Below are 20,453 nucleotides of genomic sequence, written 5' to 3' on the forward strand. Positions count from 1 at the left end.
CTTACATTTCCTTAGTCAATGCCCTTACCTTAGGGAGTATGTTTAATCTATGGTAGTAATCTGTGATTGAGACAGGGTGTCACTGTCAGGGATGTAAAAGTTGAGTTGAATCATTGTTGAATAATGATAAAATGTGTTTTGTTTTGTTCCCTGTTATGAGGTTAGGTTTTGTATCCATCATCTATCACAACCACAACTCAACTAAACAGCAGTACTCAGTATTAGCCTACCTACCTATTTTATTAATTTTTACTCAAGATCTAAGTAATATCAGTTAAATATTCTAGAATAAACTGATTCAAACATTTTGTTGTAAATAACTAGTAAATAGATTATTGAAGCTAATTTTACCTCAGCTTATCCGTGATTAAAAAACATGTTTAAACAAATCAGTGCACCTGTAATTTGTCTATTTATCTTTTTCTGTACTTTGAATGTGCAATCAAGTCTTGGTGTAAGTAATATAAGCCTAAAGTGGCATACCCTAACTAAGTTTACTGTTTTATAGCATATCTTGAGTATAATTTTTTTAATCTTAGTTACGCCTAACCAAAAAAAATTATTTTTATTTTTGGTTTTAGGCCCCTACGCTATCCTTTAGTCTTATGAGTGAGCTAGGCTAGCCTAGATTAGGCAAGGGCCTAACCTATATTATAGTCTGTCCACAAAATTAAGGCAATCTGAAGGGAAGTTCAATAATTAATAGTGTTGGGACATCGAACCAGTAACATCGATATTAGTATCGATACTCAGTAGTATCAATCATATCGTCGTTTAAACATCGATGTCACAAAAATATCAAAGTCAAAATATTATAAATATTAGAGAAAAACATTGATATTTAGTAAAACAACATGATAGGCTAGTAAGAAATAAATATCGGGGTAATTCTGAGCAATTACTTGGTCAACCCCAAACTTTTTCATATTTTACTACGGTCATAAGGATGATCTCAGAAAACAAGAAACATAATTCAAGCCCCGCAAGGCCATCGTACAGGTTGCCAAATGATAAGAAGGTCCAAAGTCCACGTGATAACAGTGGCTTGCGGGAGACGCGCTGAAGGCCAGTTGTGACAATACCGTTATGTGAGGTTAGGTTAGGAATTATTTTTATATTTTTATTTTATATATATATTTTTCTTTTGTCATTGGCAGCCATTTTTGTTATTTCTTGAACGCCTATTTTCAGATGTTTTAGAGCTCCATGTAAAATTAAGCTATGTTGAATTGTACTGAACTTGCATATTTTGTGACGACCAAGATTTACATGCACATAATACCATAAAGTTCATAAATTTACATTTATGATTTTTAGTGTAATTTAACCTCTTCTATGATTTGTTATAGCCTAAATAACATTTAAGGTCAAAATTTAAAATTTGTATAAAAACAAAAATATCTTTTTATTTTATTTTACAGTCAGACAGCGAGTACGACGGCCCAGTTAGCATCACTCTGTATCACTCGGTGAGCGCAGGACTGGAACCAGAATGGTCGGAGAGAGGACACATCGACATCCAAAATGTTGTTACTGGTGACATGTCTGTGTCCCAGAAACCTGTAGATGCTTCATTCGCTAAAAGGCTTCAGGTAGGTTAATAACTAAAGCCATTAACCCTTTCAGTGCTATGAAACGATATATCGTTGTTTTAAAAAATCTCTAAGTAACTTAAGGGATATAGAGAGGAAGGTTATTTTATCAAAAAGTAGCAAAACGGCTATTGGTGACCTGCATGTTCATAGGATAGCCTACACTAACAACCACTTAGTTAAAAAAATCGCCCAATCCGATGATTTCGAGGTGTAGGCCTATGTCTAAATCAGGATTATGAACACCTCAGTTTGCCCCAGTGGTTGTAGTAGGCCTATATCGCTACATTTTACTTATTTTTTTAAAGACATTTTACTTAAGTTAATTGTCAATGTTAATACATTGTTAATTCAGTTGTTTATACATGTTAATACAAATATTAAATAGTAATGGGCTAAACGCAGTAATGGCCAACAATCCTATTGTGTATCTGAAGAGCCTTGGTTTTACCTCTATTCAGCAACAATTTGTTCTCATCACACCAACTACTCATTTTGTTAAGTCCCTCTTGAGCATTGATTCTGAACATCACTGCCTTGTACTAGGTGGCTAACATCATCAGCAAACAACCAGGTTTTTCCTGTCGTTATCGAATCAGGCAGGTCGTTGACGGTCAGAAGGAATAGGACAAGGCCTAGGTTCGATCCTTGAGGCACACCGGGATTTATTTTAGGGGAGAAAACTGATAAACCACTGACTATCTGTCTCCTGTGTTTTAAGTGGAAATTCATTTTAATGGCTTGCCTCTTATACCAATTTTCATTAATTTCTTTAACAGTATCTCATGTGAGAGAAGGTCAAATGCCTTTGTCATGTCATACAACATAGGCCTACACAGCTCTGTTCTCCTACTTCGTCAAGATTTTCATACAAATTAGTAATCAGGTCAAATATAGCATCAGTAGTACACTTCTTCTTTCTAAAACCAAACTGATGATCATCAAGCAGGTTTTTGTCATCCAAAAAGTGAATTAATCTTCTTAGGAATACAATTTCAAATATCTTAGAGAAGTCCCTAGGTTTCGTTGGAGTAGTGATAAAAGAACCAGTATTTGGTCATGGAATACACAAATGGTGCACTCCTGGCTCACTTAAATGTCGATACACACACGTGGTGCAGGCGTGGTACTATTTTAAAATGTTCAAATGAACCAAAAAAAAATATTTTACTAAAGAGAACAAAAAAACTAAATCTGAAAGAATCATTTAGAATTAAGTTGATTAATTGAAAGAGAATCGTTTGCCGGCTTTCACAAAAAAGGACAAAGACGGCATGTAAACTGCAAACTAAATTAGGCGTTCCGCTATATCCACCTGCACCAACAAAACAAAAATATCCGAAAACATCAAATAAAAAAAAACAGTCCTTCTTCTGATATGTTTCAAACATGTTTTTTACGCCCTCCCTAAATTATCATGAAAATGAAGAAATTACATATATACCAAACATGCAAATTTTCTTTTAGGCTCTCGCAAAATCAGATGGAGTTTACAAAATCAAGTCAGTAGTTCGCACTTCCACTGGAAAAGAAATATCATTCCTGTCATTTGCGAAAGCTGTAAGTATGATAATATTATTTTCTAGTTAATTTGTTACATGTTACTGCTTAATGATGATAACTTTTGCACTTGAACACTGTTAACCAACACCTGTGTTAATCATCATTACAACATCCATTTTAAGGATGGATTGCAATACCCAATTCAGTCAGTCATTAACTTTACCTTACCTAATTACTTGCACAGTAGTTCCTTCAAGATCCCCTTGGGCCCCATGGAGTCGGAAGGGTTATGATAGGTTATGGAAGGGGGGACTGTCATAGCCGTCATCATCCCTACCATTGTTTTTCTATAAAGTATTCCTCTCATTGCAGTGTCTGCTGGTAGAGTCCATGTTGTCTGATGCTCTGACAGTGAGTGTAGACTATGCAGGGACCGTCATAGCCGTCACTCTCTCTCCCACCGTTTCTGTCTGTGAGAACCATCCCATCAGCTCTGCAGATCTGCGTGGCTTCAACACCTTCGTGCACTTTAGACACATTGAACAAGGACCCATGTTAGTATGGCATAACAAACATCCAATCTATCTATCTATCTATATATTAATAGGCAAGCATGTTTCTTTAAAACCTTTTTTCTCAGCTCGTGTGCATCGCAGGTAAAATCTACGCATACCGTTAGAAAGATATTTTTCTGTAGGTGTGCAGAAACCCTTAAAAATTAAAATAGGCTCAGAAATAAGCACAAAAAATGAATTTGAAATTTGAATAAAATTAACATGGGCTTTATGGGTTGTCATGCTGGTGACGAAATAACAATGAAATATAAACAGAAAATCAAAACAAATAGAAGAAATGCCAATCACATGTTTTATTTACAGTGTGGGGTGAAAATAGAGAAGTCTGTACATTATATATTTTTGGTCGAGTTTGGACCACTGGACGACCTCTAGTCGCTATTAAAGTAGTACTTTGATAATTTAGCTCTCAATAATGTCTAGCTTTCAGTAACTTGGCAATACACTTTCCTAAAAAAAGCTAGTACAAAAAAGTGTCGTTTCGTAGTAAAGTACAGTGCAATATAGAATAATTCTATATTGTAAAGTACTTTAATATTAAATCACATTTTATGTACCGGGTCAAAATTATAGAGGGGTTAAGATTTTATTTAAAGCACAATTTATTTATCAGTAGGCCTAGTCCTTAACTGGTTGGTTATAGTGGTAAACCTATCTTGGTAAGGGAATTAGCTGTAGGCCGTTTGAGGCCTACCCTGGGGTTGAAGTAGGAATAACCTCTCTCTTTTGGGAAAAATCACAGGTGACACTGTTTTTGAGATATTTAATTCACAGAATTGCATAGTGTGTACAAAACAGGTGACAAACTGTTTTCATGTAACCCCCATACCCAACCATAAACCTCTACGGAGAATGGCTAAAGATGTTATGCAGGCTAGGATGGTAAATCACGATCACGTACATAACATGCATACTTTTTGTCAAACACTGAATTTACATATCATGGGTAGAAATTTTATTTAAGGGTCTTGGAATATATCGGCTACAATAATAAAAGTTCTGCTGTATAATTTCACAGTCAGTGTATGTAAACAACAACATAACCTATACTACTAGTCGGTTGCCCTAGCGTTGTGAATCGTGGCGGCGCCAGGGTTTGTGAACTCGTGGCGTAATCAATCAGCTGGGATCAAATCAGCAGTTCCCCTCCCTAGGGGGAAGGAAATGGAATCCCTCATAGGCGAGGGATGGCCATTCTGATCCTGCGTTTGACAGAGTAAAGAAGTGTTCTGTTCTAATCCAGCTTTAGGGATTTGCTAATAGAGTGATTTTGCTGATTTGAGTGTTAAGTGGGTCAGTGAAAGTTCCTGGAGTTTAAAGGTAAATTGTATTCTTTATAGTGTTAACCATTATTCAGAGTTTTCTTAGCGGTCAATCCTCACTTTATTTTATTGATGAAAATTACTGTAGGGCCTTTATCGGGTGTTGGAACTTGGGCAAGTCCAAGTTAGCGTTTGCTCTAGCTTGCTTCGTAAAGTGTAATACAGTAGACTATATCAATAGGATTGTGTTTACGATCGAGAGTGGTGAGATTTTATGAAATAGTTAATTACTGAGATTCAATCTGACGTTAAACTGCTGCAGGCTGAATTGAACCTATCGAGAAAGGTCGTGCAAACACGTCGTCGGGTGAGCACGCTAGGATAAAGTTAGGGATTTTAACTTTTGAGATTGATAAAACTACAAAAAGTTTGTTTTATAATTTTATCATTGGTAGAAATTTAAATTTTCTTATCCAATGCATTAAATTAAATTAGTCATTCCCAGGTGTGAGCAATGATGACAGTACAGTAGCGCTGTTGGTTATTGGTACTGAGCTCACACCTGATCTACACTAAATTTTGTGTGCATACAAATCTGTTATTTTTAATACCTGCGGTAGATTAAAGAAACATAATTATTTTTGTATCCTGGTAATTTCCCAGCATGCCGACTTGAGCGATCTGCTGTCGAGAGTTGTTGACGATTTTCCCAGCATATATGTATTCCTAGCGAGAAAAACGTCCCGTTACACATACATTACATTAATTACTGTTCCTACTGTACAGTTAGTTGTTGTATTTGTAGGTACTGCACTTTTACTACCTACTGGTAAGTGGAGACAAATCAGGGGACAGAGCACAGAACATGCTCAATTATTATCTGCTCACAACAAAACCATGCCATAGAAAGTGCACATTAAAGAATTTTGCTGTTGCTAATAACATTTTACAGGAACTTTAGCTGTCTCAGATTTACTAATGGTTACTCTAATTCACTAATTGAGCGGAGCGAGCGAAGCTCTTATACGTCGACTATTATGCATTTCGTAATACGCAAACTCCTCCTAGACGGCTGAATCAATCGTTTTTAAATTTTGTATGGTGAAAAAGACCATATCGGTGAGTGCCAACATCTATAAGGGGTTAAAAAAGTCTCTCAGGAATCCGCCCCACTGGGTCTCAAAGTTTCAATGTAATCCTTATGGAAGCAGTATTTGCCACATAAACAAAGACATATGATCTGCTGTTGACGTTTGAATGCAATAGATAAAGAAATAGCGGGATGATAGCATTATTACTACAGATATTAGAACAGAAACAGTATAGATCATAAATATAATCAAATGACGACACTAGCTTGAGGTCCGTGACGTAGGAAGTGGTGAAGTAAGTAGTAAAGGTGAGCAGTCCGGAGTGTGGAAACTGTTTATGACTATTAGATTTAGGTATCTGAATTCCTAAAATTCTATGGGAAGGGAGGAAAACGGGTCCGCGACGTAGGAAGTGGTGAAGGAAGTAGTCAAGGCGAGCTGTCCGGAGTGTGGGAACTGTTTATGACGATTAGAATACATCTGTATTCCTAAAATTCCATGGAAATGGAGGGAAACAGGTCCGTGATGTAGGAAGTGGTGAAGGAAGTAGTAAAGGCGAGTTGTTCGGAGTATGGGATCTGTTTATGACCAATAGATTAAGGTATTTGCAATCCAATAATGCTAAGGGAAGGGAGGGAAACAGGTCTGAGACGTAGGAGGTGGTGAAGGAAGTAGTCAAGGCAAGCTGTCCGGAGTGTAGGAACTATTTATGATGATTAGATTAAGGTATCTACAATCTTAAAATTCTATGGGAAGAGAGGAAAACAGGTTCGCGACGTAAGAAGAGGTGAAGGAAGTAGTAAGGTGGGCAGTGTGGAGTGTGGGAACTGGAAACCGTTTGTAGCAGTTAGATTAATGTATCTGCAATGCTGAAATGCTATGAGAAGGGATGGAAGCATGCCCACGACATAGAAAATTGTGAAAGAAGTAGTAAAGGCTAGCAGTGCGGAGTGTGGTCAATGTTTGTGGCAATTAGATTAACGTATCTAAAATACTAAAATGCTTTGGAAAGTGATGGAAACAGGTCCACGATGTAGGAAGTGGCTTAGGAAGTAGTAAAGTATGAGCATAGTGTGAGAACCGTCTGTGGCAGTTAGGTTAATGAATCTTCAATCCTAAAATGCTATGAGAAGGGAAGGAAACAGGCCTCACGACGTAGGATATGGTAAAGGAAGTAGTAAGGCTTGCAGTGCAGAGTGTGGGAACTGTCTTTGGCAATTACATTAATGTATCTGCAATCCTAAAATGCTATGGGAAGAGAGGGAAACAGGCCCACGACGTAAGGGGTGGTGAAGGAAGTAGTAAAGGTGAGCAGTGTTGAGTGTGGGAATGGATTAATGTATCTGCAATGCTAAAATGCTATGACAAGAGACTGTAGACTGTAGGATTACGAAAATTATGAAAATTAAAATGATTACAAAGCACGAATCGATACATATTTCGATATATGCAATCGTTTACAATTGAAATTTACAACTGAGTTGACAACAGCCGATTTTTACTCCATAGAGGCTAAAAACTATTTTTCCTCCCTAAAGTGTATGACAAAAACAATATAATATGAATCCTTGATGACTCCGCTCAATTTTGTGGATGCCTCTGCGAACGCCACCTAGTTTAAATAGTCTCTTATTGGCCCTGCCTTTTCCCAAATCCGGCCTCTTTGCCACCTGGTTTTAGCCGGACTATCAAGAGACTACTTAGTGTCAGCCACTCACTGAAGTCATGGTAATCACTATAAATTCAGAAATATTAATTTGAAACCATTCCAAGTCACAACTTTTTACAATGCCCTCACCCAAAAAAAAAAAAAAAAATAATAAATAAAATAAAACAGTTTATTTGGTTATTTTTATCCTTCAAAATGAAAAGAAGGTATGGAAATCAATATTTTCATTTGAAGGATTATTTATTTTAGATTTTCCAGGCACCGTTTAACCCTCTATGAAAAATGTCTGCTATATGCTAGGCTGAGGCTGTACAATATGCTGCCTGCAAGCTATAAACTAAAAAAAAATGAAAATAATTTCAAAGATAAAATAGGTGAACACTTAATTGTGTGTTTATTCAATTGTAGATTTTCACATTATCCCTTTAGTTTAGAATAGTTTTATCATTCAATTTTGTTAATTCACATTATCTTCTTGATTACTATTTTATTTTTTATCTTAAGATATTTTAATTCAGATAATGTACCTATACTGTATGTAAAGAATGTTATGTGCAAATAAAATAAAATGTCTATGTCTAATTTGTTTCAGGCCTGATACTGCTGCTTATATTCAGAAGCTGGAAAGAGAGAGGGAAGCTAGAGAAAGAGGGGAAGTCAAGGATAACCGTTCTTTCCTAGCAAAATATGTGAGTTAACCTGTATATTCTGAACTGAAAAATATGTAAATTCCTAAAAATGTCTTATCATGTGCTTTAATTATATTATTATCAATTATCAATCATTAAGACGTAGACGCCACCTATGTGTGTATTCTAACCCAAATATGAATGAAGGATGAGTGTAGGATGGAGTGTAATTATCTTTGTAGCTTTGTTACTGACTAAGATCAGCTGTTTATTTAGCCAGGATCATTTATTAACCAGCTTGTTGCATGAGTAGAAAAATCCCCCTGCTGCAGCAAACCTGCAGACTAAGCGAATTACCAATTGCCTGATTGGCAATACATTACACTAAAATTGAAATAAACCCTTAATATGGTTTGTATTCTAATCTTATCTTAAACAATAATAATTTGAGGACAGAGGTTTTAAAGCATGAGGTTTAATGGTACATAAGTTAAATGATTAATATGGGGTTACAAAAAATTGTTCAGGGGTGGGGATTCGTGCTGGCCGAATCAAAAGATTTCCAATTTAAATTTTCAATGAGTATGGTAAATTATAAATTTAATAATCTTTCAAAAACAATAAATTAAATAGGAAGGATTTTGATTTTAATTAATGGAGGTAAATAGGGTCCAAATGGATGCTTGAGGAGTCTATAAGTTAGTCTGAGTTAATAAATGGAATGTTCTCACCAATCTTCTGTAATAATAATTTTCTTCTTAGTTTAAAGGCTTAAATTCTTCTTTCTTCGGTTAACTTAATTTGGATATTTTGCCAATACTTTACTTTATATTTTCATAATTTATTTCACAACTAATATATGTAGTTTCTATGTGCTCTTCTTGAATAGCTAAACTGCACTCTCCTTTTCATTGTTGTAAATCATATCAAGTTATGGGGTTCACATCAATAAAAACATGGTTGAATTTTATTAATAATCTTGAACCCAGATGGATGGTGTTCTGATTGGAGGATTTGTTTTTGAATAATAATTTTGGATAAGCCAATGAATAAATTTTGATAGTAAATTATATATATGTTGAGACAATATGGTTTTAATAATATTAAAAATGGACATGGATAAATATTGAAAATATAACAAGATTGAGTTTGAAAATTAAAATAAGGACTATAATTATAAACATTGAATTTTGAGTCATTACAATATCCCCTCAGAAAATATATAATTAAATTTTTAATGACATATTTTCGCTAAATGACGAAAAATATATTTAACATTATACAGCAAACAACAAATATTGAGATGAAATTGAGTTGAAACAAAAATCTAACAAACTTAACATTAAGGTTTAACTAGAACAAATTTCAGTTGGAATGAACATAACAATAAAATAATTCTAAAACAGCAAAATGATTACTATCCCCTCCTATCTTCTACAAACATTAAAAAACATAACATTAATTTAAGTGGTTAAAACAATTTTTTTTTTTATTTTTACATAATAAATGAATGGAGTGATGAACAAATGTTGAAATATGAAATGAACATGAGACATATAAGAGATGTATGATTCTTATAGGTACCATGGAGTACATTAAATGAATAGTTGTTTGTGATTGCTTGATGATAACCTCTTATAACTAAATACATTAAATTTGTGATTATGACTATAGTTTAACTATTGGGACAGAGGTAACTGGAGAAATTGGCTTGTTAACTCACTGCTTGTGTGGGTATGATTTAAAATTCTTCCTTTTTACCACAATGTTTACTGGGTTAAGCGCACATTACAGTTTATCTTCTATCTTCGGTTATAGTGTGTAGATTAGTTCAATGTATTTCTTCATGGAGGATATATATGATAGGGTCCATATAATTTTGTAGAGATCACTTATGTGGTATGTTGATGGTCCAAGTATTGGGGAAATCGGTTTGAAGGTCTTCATGTAATTGTGGGTCTGTGGTTCTTTCTTGGGTAAGTGATATTCTTTGTACATTGTAAAATAGTTTTCTTCATTGTTATAGTAGTTATCATATGGCCTTTGGCAATTGCCTATATCTATTTGACATACTTGTCCCATTTTAATACTCATATCACATTTTAGATTAATATCAGTATCATTAATTGTTAAGCTTAATTTATTTTCATTGGAATCTATCTTTAGTCGGAGTTCTGTTAATGTGTCCATACCAAATATCACAGGTTTAATTAAATTAGGTATAATAAGAAATTGAAGCCAGATGGTCTGATGTTCAATGGTTACAGGGGCATAAATGATTCTTGCAACACGTTTTGATTTTTCACCAGTAGCTGTAGTTATTGTCGTATTAGACAAAGGAAGTTCTTCAAGTGGTTGAATTATTTTTTGATTCTCTTTGAAACATTGTTCGGAAATACATGTTATTGTAGAACCAGTATCGATTAATGCTTTTGTTGGGAGATTATTGATTCTAATATCTATTTCAGGGCATTTAACTGGTTTGGATACAGGAAATTTATTATTTTCAGTGGGTTCATTTAATAAAAAATCTTGATCACACATTATATTATTTATCGAAAAATTGTTAGGGTTATTTAAAGAATTATTTTCGAGGATATTTGCTGTTGATATCGCTGTAGTTGTTATGATGTTGGTAGTTGATGGTCCTCGGCTTACATCTACAGCGACGGGTCGTTTCCCTGGCTGGTGTATGAGGGGTTGAAATTTGTTGGAGATCTTTGTTGTGTTGCTGTGTTATGTGGACTGTCTTGACTTATCATGGCACATACTTGTTTTTGCTCATTTGTAGGATATGGTTTGCTGTTATTGTAATAGTATTGATTAGGCCTTTGGTGGTATCGGTTTTGATCAGTGAGCGTATTGGTATAAGGATGCTGTCTGTGGTTTTGATTGTAGTTTTTGCGAGGATCATGTCTGAAACGGTTGTATGGCTGATATTGGTGTTCTCTAGGTTCTTGATGTTCTTGGTGTGGTGTCCGTATAGCATAAGATGATGTTTTTGGTTGATAGGCTCGATGGTTAATATCAGAGCTATATGGTGGAGTCTTGTTACGATGTGTAGGACTATTTGGTCAGTGATCCATATTATGGTAGTTCGCAGGTTTGCTCCTTTTGGGTCCATCTCGGATATCTTCTTTTTGCAGAAGTCTTTCGAATGCTCGAATTGTTGTCACGTTCTGTACTTGAATGCTATCTTGGATGAGTTGATCAAATCGTTCGCTTAACAGGATCACTATTTCCTCTTCAGTCATTTGTGGTGTAATAGACTGTAGCAATAGGACTCTCTCAGTAAAATATTCAGTTCTGTTGAGCGTTCCATTAGGTTTGTAATGTTCGGCTTCAATCTTGCTACGTACTCCTCTTTGTACTTCACGGCTCCAGTATTTCATGGTGAATTCTTCGGAGAATCTTTCCCAACTGTTAATGTCTGCCTTAACCAGTTGAAGCCATCTGGACGCTGGTCCTTCAAAACTGACGTCGAGCAGATCTTTCAGAATTTCAACAGGGTCGTTATTAGGATTTCTTTCTATCCTTTTGGCGTAGAACCGTTTAAGTTTTTGTAGATATTCATTTGGATTTATAGTTCTTCCATTGAATTTAGGGATTTGTCTTTCCATTGGGTCAGATCCCGAACATATGATTTGAATAGGATTGTCGTTCCGGATTGGTGAATGATGTTTCAGTTTTAGTGACTGTACTTCACTTTCACATTTGTTTAGAGTTTCAGTAATAGTTTTAATTTCGTTTTGTTGTTCTTGGATAAGATTATTTTGTATGTGTAATTTAGGAACAATTTCATTGTGGATGGATTGTGCATAATATTTAGCAATATTTTCACTGTCGGTTTTTGTTTGTAGCACTAATGCTTTCATATTTTGTTCTAACTTTTGTTCTTGTTGTTCCAAGTTATTAGTTACAAATGTCTGGATATTTATTTTTGATTCGTCAATTTGATTTGTGATTTGAAATTGAAATTCTTTGTTTTCTTGATTTTGGGACTGTTGGTTAGCTTTTAGGACATTTAATTCCTGGCGAAATTCACTTTGTGTTGTTCTAATGTCATTTATTTGTTCTGTTAGAATTTTTTGACATGATTTTATCTCACGGTTTAGCTCTATTCGGGTCTGATCTAATTTTTGGTTTAGTTGTGTGTTGGTTTGATCAAGTTTAGTGTTAAACTGTTCTAGAAAATTAAATATTTTGTTCAAATCCGGTTGTTCAGTAGTTTGCGTAGCTTTAACTTCAGGTGGTTGAGAAGTTGCGTGTGTGAACGTTGGTATTACGTCATTGGGACGGTTTTCAATGGTCGGAGACTCGGTCTCTAACAGCTGGAAACTTGCTTCGGGCGTCTTCGTTAACCCTCGGATGATTCCGTGTGTCGATGTGGTTCTAATATCAGCTGACTGTGAGTGTGTGCTTTGATTGGCTGCGGGTCTTTGGTGTACTTCAATAATCTCGGCCCGGTCCGTTGATTCTGATTGTCCGCTCTCGTTCCGGTTCAAATCTTCGACACTGGGTCCACTGGGATTGAAACGTTCCGAACCCGAACCGGTGTTAGATTCATCTTGGCCTTCTACATAGGTTAGGTTTTCCATTTCTTCTGTTGACAGATTTGACGATTCGTCTGATTCGTGTTGTTGAAATGATAATGCAGGATAACGTCTCGGTTGTCTCAAATTATAGTGATTATCGTTATCGTTGTTAGCCATTTTGTTTACAACGGTGTAAGGGAACAGGGATATTATAGGACAAGTTGGGTATCGTTATAACAATAATGAGCTAGGCCTAAGCTTTACGACATGAAATAAATCTGTTTTACCTTATAGTAGCCTATTTATTTTTAGAATTACAAGTCGTTTAGTTAGTACCTAATATTGGTGGGACATAAGTTGTGGGAAATCGGGATTCTTAATCCTACCTAACTTCTTAAGAGTAGGCCTAACATACGTAAGTAGCCTATTAGCCTATTGGTATTTATTAGCCTATTTTAGATTGTCTCAACATACGATTATGAAATCTTTTGATTCAAGCCTATTACGTTGGGCGCCATTGAAATAAACCCTTAATATGGTTTGTATTCTAATCTTATCTTAAACAATAATAATTTGAGGACAGAGGTTTTAAAGCATGAGGTTTAATGGTACATAAGTTAAATGATTAATATGGGGTTACAAAAAATTGTTCAGGGGTGGGGATTCGTGCTGGCCGAATCAAAAGATTTCCAATTTAAATTTTCAATGAGTATGGTAAATTATAAATTTAATAATCTTTCAAAAACAATAAATTAAATAGGAAGGATTTTGATTTTAATTAATGGAGGTAAATAGGGTCCAAATGGATGCTCGAGGAGTCTATAAGTTAGTCTGAGTTAATAAATGGAATGTTCTCACCAATCTTCTGTAATAATAATTTTCTTCTTAGTTTAAAGGCTTAAATTCTTCTTTCTTCGGTTAACTTAATTTGGATATTTTGCCAATACTTTACTTTATATTTTCATAATTTATTTCACAACTAATATATGTAGTTTCTATGTGCTCTTCTTGAATAGCTAAACTGCACTCTCCTTTTCATTGTTGTAAATCATATCAAGTTATGGGGTTCACATCAATAAAAACATGGTTGAATTTTATTAATAATCTTGAACCCAGATGGATGGTGTTCTGATTGGAGGATTTGTTTTTGAATAATAATTTTGGATAAGCCAATGAATAAATTTTGATAGTAAATTATATATATGTTGAGACAATATGGTTTTAATAATATTAAAAATGGACATGGATAAATATTGAAAATATAACAAGATTGAGTTTGAAAATTAAAATAAGGACTATAATTATAAACATTGAATTTTGAGTCATTACAAAATGTATCCTTAAAAATATCACATTCATTCCCTATTAAAATAGAATTAGTTTAACGAGTACTTAGGTTTGCTGCAACAGGGAGGGTAAAAACGTTTTATTTTTTGTAAGATGTTAATAGTTTAGTAAGAAATAAGTGCATTTTCCAAATTTGATCAAAGTGTGTTCATAAACAAGCAAAAACTACAACAACAATTTACTAATTCTCCATAAGAATAACATGGTAATTTTAAATTTACAATTTTTTATAATTTTCTCCGTAAACATTAGGCGCATAACAACGCTACACTGTACTAAATTATTTGGTTTTTTTAAGCTCTACACAATGGTTTGGAGAGAAATTGTTAAATTTTATGTTTTTAGGGTCAAAATTTTGAAAAAGTTAATTTTACCCCATAAAACCCCCATAAACCTTTGTTGGGCCATAGTCTGATCATGCTGGTTCGGAAACTCGTTAGAATAAATGTTAGAATAATCTTACACGTTTATACAAAATTTCATCAAAATGAAGATCATTTTTGCTCGAGTTATCGTGCTAACGGACATATATATGAATTTGAACGGATGGTGTTTTTGGTTTCTAGGGACCTCAAAACGAAAAAGTAAATCGGTCCCCTGTCCAGGTCTTACCATGAGTACTACGGTAATAGCTTATTCCCTATAGCCTATGGGAAATTCGCTAAAATGTCTGACTAAGTTTTTTATAAATATATGGTTTAGTACAATTATTTCCATTGCTAACTTTTACTATTTTCTAACAAACTTATTTGGTTTTTTGCAGTGGATGTACATTGTTCCAGTCGTAATTTTTGTGGTTCTCTCGGGCGCAAGTAACCCTGAGGCAACTGGAGGAGGTGGGGGTGGAAGATAGTCAAGAACTATCTATTAGTTTGTTATAGCATTTAGTCGTTGTGTGTGAATGTTGTTTATCAGTTTATATTGTTTTTGTGTACAATGCAAGTGTATTTATTTGCAATAAATCTTATGTTATTAGCTCATCCTTTTAATTACTTTCTCAGAGTAAAGTGTTGCAAAGAAAGTGGTAAATGCGAGCAGTCCGGTGTGTGGGAACCGTTTGTGGCAGTAAGCTTAATGTATCTGCAATACTTAAATGCTATGAGAAGGGAGGGAACAAAAGGACCATGACGTAAGAAGTGGTGAAGGAAATAGTAAATGCGAGCAGTCCGGTGTGTGGGAACCGTCTGTGGCAATAAGATTAATGTATCTGCAATCCTAAAATGCTATGGAAAAATAGTTCCGTTACATGATATTTTTACCATCGACTGTAAAATAAAATAATGTGTTGTGAATTGCCAGGTTAAATTTTCCATCATAGTAAATTGAAATTCCACTGAAACTTAAATAATTAAGTCCAAAATTAGTTGTGAATAAGACTTGAGTTTCTTTTATATTGCTTTTACAATCAAAATCACCTATACCGAGCCATGGCTTGGTCCCCCAGTACTTGGGAATTAAATCAACTACATGATTGTGCAGTTAACTAGGTTATTAATTGTTAAATCAATATTTTTATCTAAATAGGCTATTATGAACATGCTTTCTTATTATTTACATTGAAATATTTTTGATGATATCATTGTGTTGGCAACACACTGACTGGTTGCATTAATTGTTGTTGTGTTGTCAACAACTTGGGGTACATTATTGCCCGTGAAGGATAAAGTATCGTTTGCGTTTTTGTTTTACGAGAAAATTCCTAACTAAAAAACTGCCTGATATTTGTAGAAAATGAAGACGAGCAATAAACGCCCGAATCACACAAACAACTACTTCTGGCAATGTTTTGAGATAGTTGAATGTAGAACACTTGCTTGAAAACTTTTCATAATTATGTTAAATGAACAAAATTTAAGAAAACAAACCTCATAAGATATGGTGACAACTATTTGTGCAATTCTCTCAAAGCAGGCAAGTCTTTAAAAAGTTACATCTGCTAATCGTATGGATCCATGCAGGTTTGTTTCTGCCTGAACTGCAAAATCTGGCCAAGATTGAGAAAATGCTGATTGGTTTAGGTTCAAGATCGGGTTCAACCAGAACTGTGGTTCACCAAATAACATTAGCAAGCAAACAGGAAAAATACCGATACAAAGAATATATGTAATGTCCACATATTACTAATGAAACTTGTTGTAGATATTGATCGTTCTTAGCGAAGCTGATAAGTTAAATTAATAGTTAATAGTTTAATTTGTATTTTGTATTATATCTATAAGCATTTTATTTATTTATTGCTTTATTAAAAACCATAAAACGTGATCGCTCTGCTCAACTAGCTTTCATTGCTGTGAAAGCTATCCTAGTTATTATTGTTCATTACACCGTTTACACTCAAGCTGTAGCAATGGAGCAAACAGATCACCATTTACACTAATGAAACAAGTAAATTGTATTCTGAAATGCAAAAGGCATATTACATACAAGATCATCGTACAATTCAGTTTCATTTCGATATTTATTAATCACAAAGAAATATTAACCACTAAATGTTCTAATTAATCGAAATCTCATGTTTATGTTGGTGTCAGGAGTCTCATTTATATTTTAATGTTATGTGTTTATAAAAAATGTCGTTGTTGGGAATGAAATTTATTTGTTACATATTTATGTTATTATATCTGAATAAGAAGTCAATCTCTTCCAGTTTTGATTACATAATGAACATTTGATCGTTACCTGTTTTTTTTTTTTGCAAACTTTACCAGGTAAACTTAACAAAAAAAATTTAATTAAGGTTTTGCGATTCAAGATTCGGGTTTTGATTTTTTAAGTTTCCGTTTTGGTTTTGAGATCAAAATTTCTGGTTTTGACCTAGACTAATTAGCTCAATGATCAAGGACAGCTCGGTCCAGTATCGAACCATCAAAAAGTTACAAACCATCCATATTCTTCACCAAGACCAGGGGTGCCCAGAGGGGGGGTACTGTGGCACGTTTGCGCCACAGGAATTTTTGGGGGGGGGACTTATTTTAACATTTTTGGGGGGGATATTTTTTTGCTAGCTGTCATAATGAATGTATAATTTTGTACAAGCAGCCCGAAAAAGTGTTTCTAAGCAGCTCACTATCACCACCAACAACATTTTGCCGTTCGTAATTAAGATAGCTTCTAAGAATGGTAAAAACGGACCTTGCCAGACAATCCTTAAATATACCAGTGTCGAATTTTACTTGCTACATATGTTTTGGTGGTCCTTTAACTCCACCATCGTCAGGATTTAAAAAAAGATCCACTTCTGGAGGTGTCGTCAGAATACGACAAACATTTAATACAAAACACGAAACGATTACAGATAGGCCTGTCAATTCGTACATTGCCGTCGGCAGGACTGGAAGTAAGTAAAGTAAACTGAATCAGGTTCAGGTTATGACGGACCGACGTGGTCTCTGGATTGTCGTCTGCGTTTTCAACAGCTGATATTGGACTATTGGAGACGTAGGAATTGGCTAACTCAGGAACTCGCTAACTCGGTCGTGTGGCGGAACTGGCTAACTCTGGAACTGGTTAACCGTCTCAGTCAGGAATTGGCTAACTCCGGAACCCGCTAACTCGATTTTGTCTCGCGGCGGAATTCGCTAACTCTGGAAGTCGCTAACCCGGCCGCGCCCACTGCTCGGAGCGTTGCCAACCTTGTACGACAAAATAATCGTACACTGCCGTATTTCAAAATGTCAGTGTCTATAAAGATACAGTAAATGTTATTGTTTTTTGTTATCAATTCCACTTTTAACAGATAACTAGCCCAAAGTAATTAAAAGACAATTAAAAAATCATGAAAAAGTGTTTTTTATTAAACTGTACAATGGCCAGTTAAATGTTTATGATTTCGATCTTAAATATAAATGCCATCAGTATAAAAGAAAATAATAGAATATGAAAAATATTCAAAATTTAGTTTAATTGGCAATAAATAATTAAACCTCTACGAAATTAAGCTAAAATACACGCAAGTTCTTAAAAACGGAAAACAGATTTAATTGTAATGTCGTAATAAACCAAAACCATTAATTAATACAGTCATCAACCATCGTAACTTTCATAATTAATTCATATATTTTAAATTAAATGTTTGTCGTTGAACCGTCCAACTTACGTGTACAAATATGATGACGTAGACTAAGTTTTTATCTAGGCCTAATAGTTTGAACCAAAGCATTGTAGGCCTACTAGTAAATAGTTGCCTAATTCTAAAATGTGTTGAATTTTTTAGCAATAATGTTACATGTTTTAAAACGGTTTTTAGATTGTACACCTAAGCACCACTAGTAAAAAATAGGAGAAGATATAATATTCATATAATAAAACGTGACAGGGTTATTTTAATTCACGATTTTTAATAAACTAATTGACGGATTTTCCTGATTTGAGTGTTGGGTTTCCTTTATATTGCTTTCACAAACGATATAAACTATACCAAGCCATTGCTCGGTTCACCGTTCCCCAGTACTGAGCTACACAATAGACAATAGCTTTGTTTTTGGATAAGATAGAACCAGCCTGGAAAAAACTCCAGACTTTTAAAAAGTAAGCCTACTGAAAGACGTAAAATTAATATTAATTCAACAAAATTAAGAGGATGACCCGGGTTCTACACTAATAGCCTACAATAAAAGAAATTTACAAGTTGTATTTATGCATAGACTAACTTTTAATGCAATCCATGAATACATTAGGCCTTCCACTTTATAATGTATTGATAAATATTTATTTAAATTCAATAGCTCTATTTAAAAATACATAACCACTACAATGTAATTCTGTAATGACGTTTAACGTGTAAATTTTATTATGATTTATGATTTAAGGTTACTACAAGCCCAGTATATAAAATACAAACTCAAAAATTTTATTTGCAGAAGTTCACAAAATGGTATTTATTCGAATAAAAGAAACAAATGGCGGACTACGAAAATAGATATTTCATAACATGTAATAGATCCAAATTAAATGTGCATTTTTATCTTTTTCATACCAATAAGCTACTATTTAAGTAAGAAACCCACATATAAAACATACTCCTTTATATTAGTACATTTCTCATCCTTATGGATGATCTGAAGACAGTTGTATTGTTAGTTCTGTCTGGTGCACTGTCTTTAGAGGTCGTGTTTTGTTTACAATTGTTTCTTGTTTTCAGTAATTTAAAACCTCGTTTAACCAAATAAAACGTTCTAATCACAACTAATAACACGTCCCCTAGTTATATAACCAAACAGTAAGGAACAAATCATGAAGTTAACTATAAAATAATAGAAACACAATTTTGTCGACACTAGCTATCAGTGTCACCGGACATGAACTAGACACGAAAAACGAGCTTCAAAGTTTACAATGGGATGTAAAGTTTACTTGTGTTGGTTAGTCTATGGTAAGACTATAATGCATTTTCCACCCTAATAATCATAAGAACTTCTCTGTGGTTAAACATACTTCTAAATATATTTATTTTATCGACTACGTTGCTCTTACTCCTAATTAATCGTAGGATACGACATTATGGTGCCGATACGATATAGGTACTACACTTTCGGCAACACTGGCCAAAAATATTCGTGCTTGGCTCCCATTGGACGGCCCGCGAGGCTGGGGATTATGGGATTCATAATTAATTGAGTGTTTTCACTAAAAATTTTTTTGCTGTCAATAGTTTTACGTATATTTCAAACTCCTCAAAGTATTTAAAAAATTTCCTTTTCTCCAGTAATGTACAATGTCGAGACCATCCAGCATATAAATTGATTATTATTGTCAATAATTTTGAATGGAAAATCAATTATGAATCCCATTATATTTTCAACACTCTCCTCCGTCACTAGAATTAGTCCAATTTCAGCTTTTGATAACACAAAGACGACAATCCAGAGACCACGTCTTTCCGTCATTACCTGATTCAGTTTATTTCCAGTCCTGCCCGCAGCAATATACACGCGTGAATTGATATAGGCCTATCTGTTATCGTTTCGTGTTTTGTGTACAAACGGATTGTCTGACAAGATGCGTTTCTACCATTATTAGTCATAAAAGGCAATCCTGGAGCTATCAAAATTAATTATAAGATTACTTCGTCACAAAAACCTTTTGTACTGGTGGCAATTATTAAGAGATACTGTGGGTATTTTGCCCGGCGATTTTTGTAGAAGGCAGCCTGGGAGTGGCGAGCAACAAGTCTGTCTTATTTCGTGACTCAGCCTATAATTTTGAAACAAGATACTTTTTGCCAACGTATTATTAATGCACTTAAAGCTGT

At 34.4% G+C, this 20,453-nt stretch overlaps 1 protein-coding gene across 2 annotated transcripts; it reads left to right on the forward strand.

Annotated features, from left to right (window-relative positions):
- On the forward strand, positions 1–15,183 carry LOC128987587 (ER membrane protein complex subunit 10). 2 transcript variants are annotated; one of them, XM_054408518.1, is made up of 6 exons: positions 1–99; positions 1,422–1,592; positions 3,060–3,152; positions 3,468–3,649; positions 8,285–8,381; positions 14,967–15,183. In XM_054408518.1, exons 2-6 carry the CDS (start codon positions 1,542–1,544, stop codon positions 15,054–15,056), a joined length of 513 nt encoding a protein of 170 aa, XP_054264493.1. In that variant the 5' UTR covers positions 1–99; positions 1,422–1,541; the 3' UTR covers positions 15,057–15,183. The 2 variants fall into 2 exon arrangements, with proteins under 2 accessions (XP_054264493.1, XP_054264492.1); XM_054408517.1 differs by lacking the exon at positions 1–99 and adding an exon at positions 116–454.
- The last annotated feature ends 5,270 nt before the right edge of the window (positions 15,184–20,453 follow it).

This window comes from Macrosteles quadrilineatus, unplaced genomic scaffold (genome assembly GCF_028750875.1).
Source record: "Macrosteles quadrilineatus isolate MER2022 unplaced genomic scaffold, UCM_ALF_1.0 Scaffold_2__2_contigs__length_208266976, whole genome shotgun sequence".
Lineage (NCBI taxonomy): Eukaryota > Metazoa > Arthropoda > Insecta > Hemiptera > Cicadellidae > Macrosteles > Macrosteles quadrilineatus.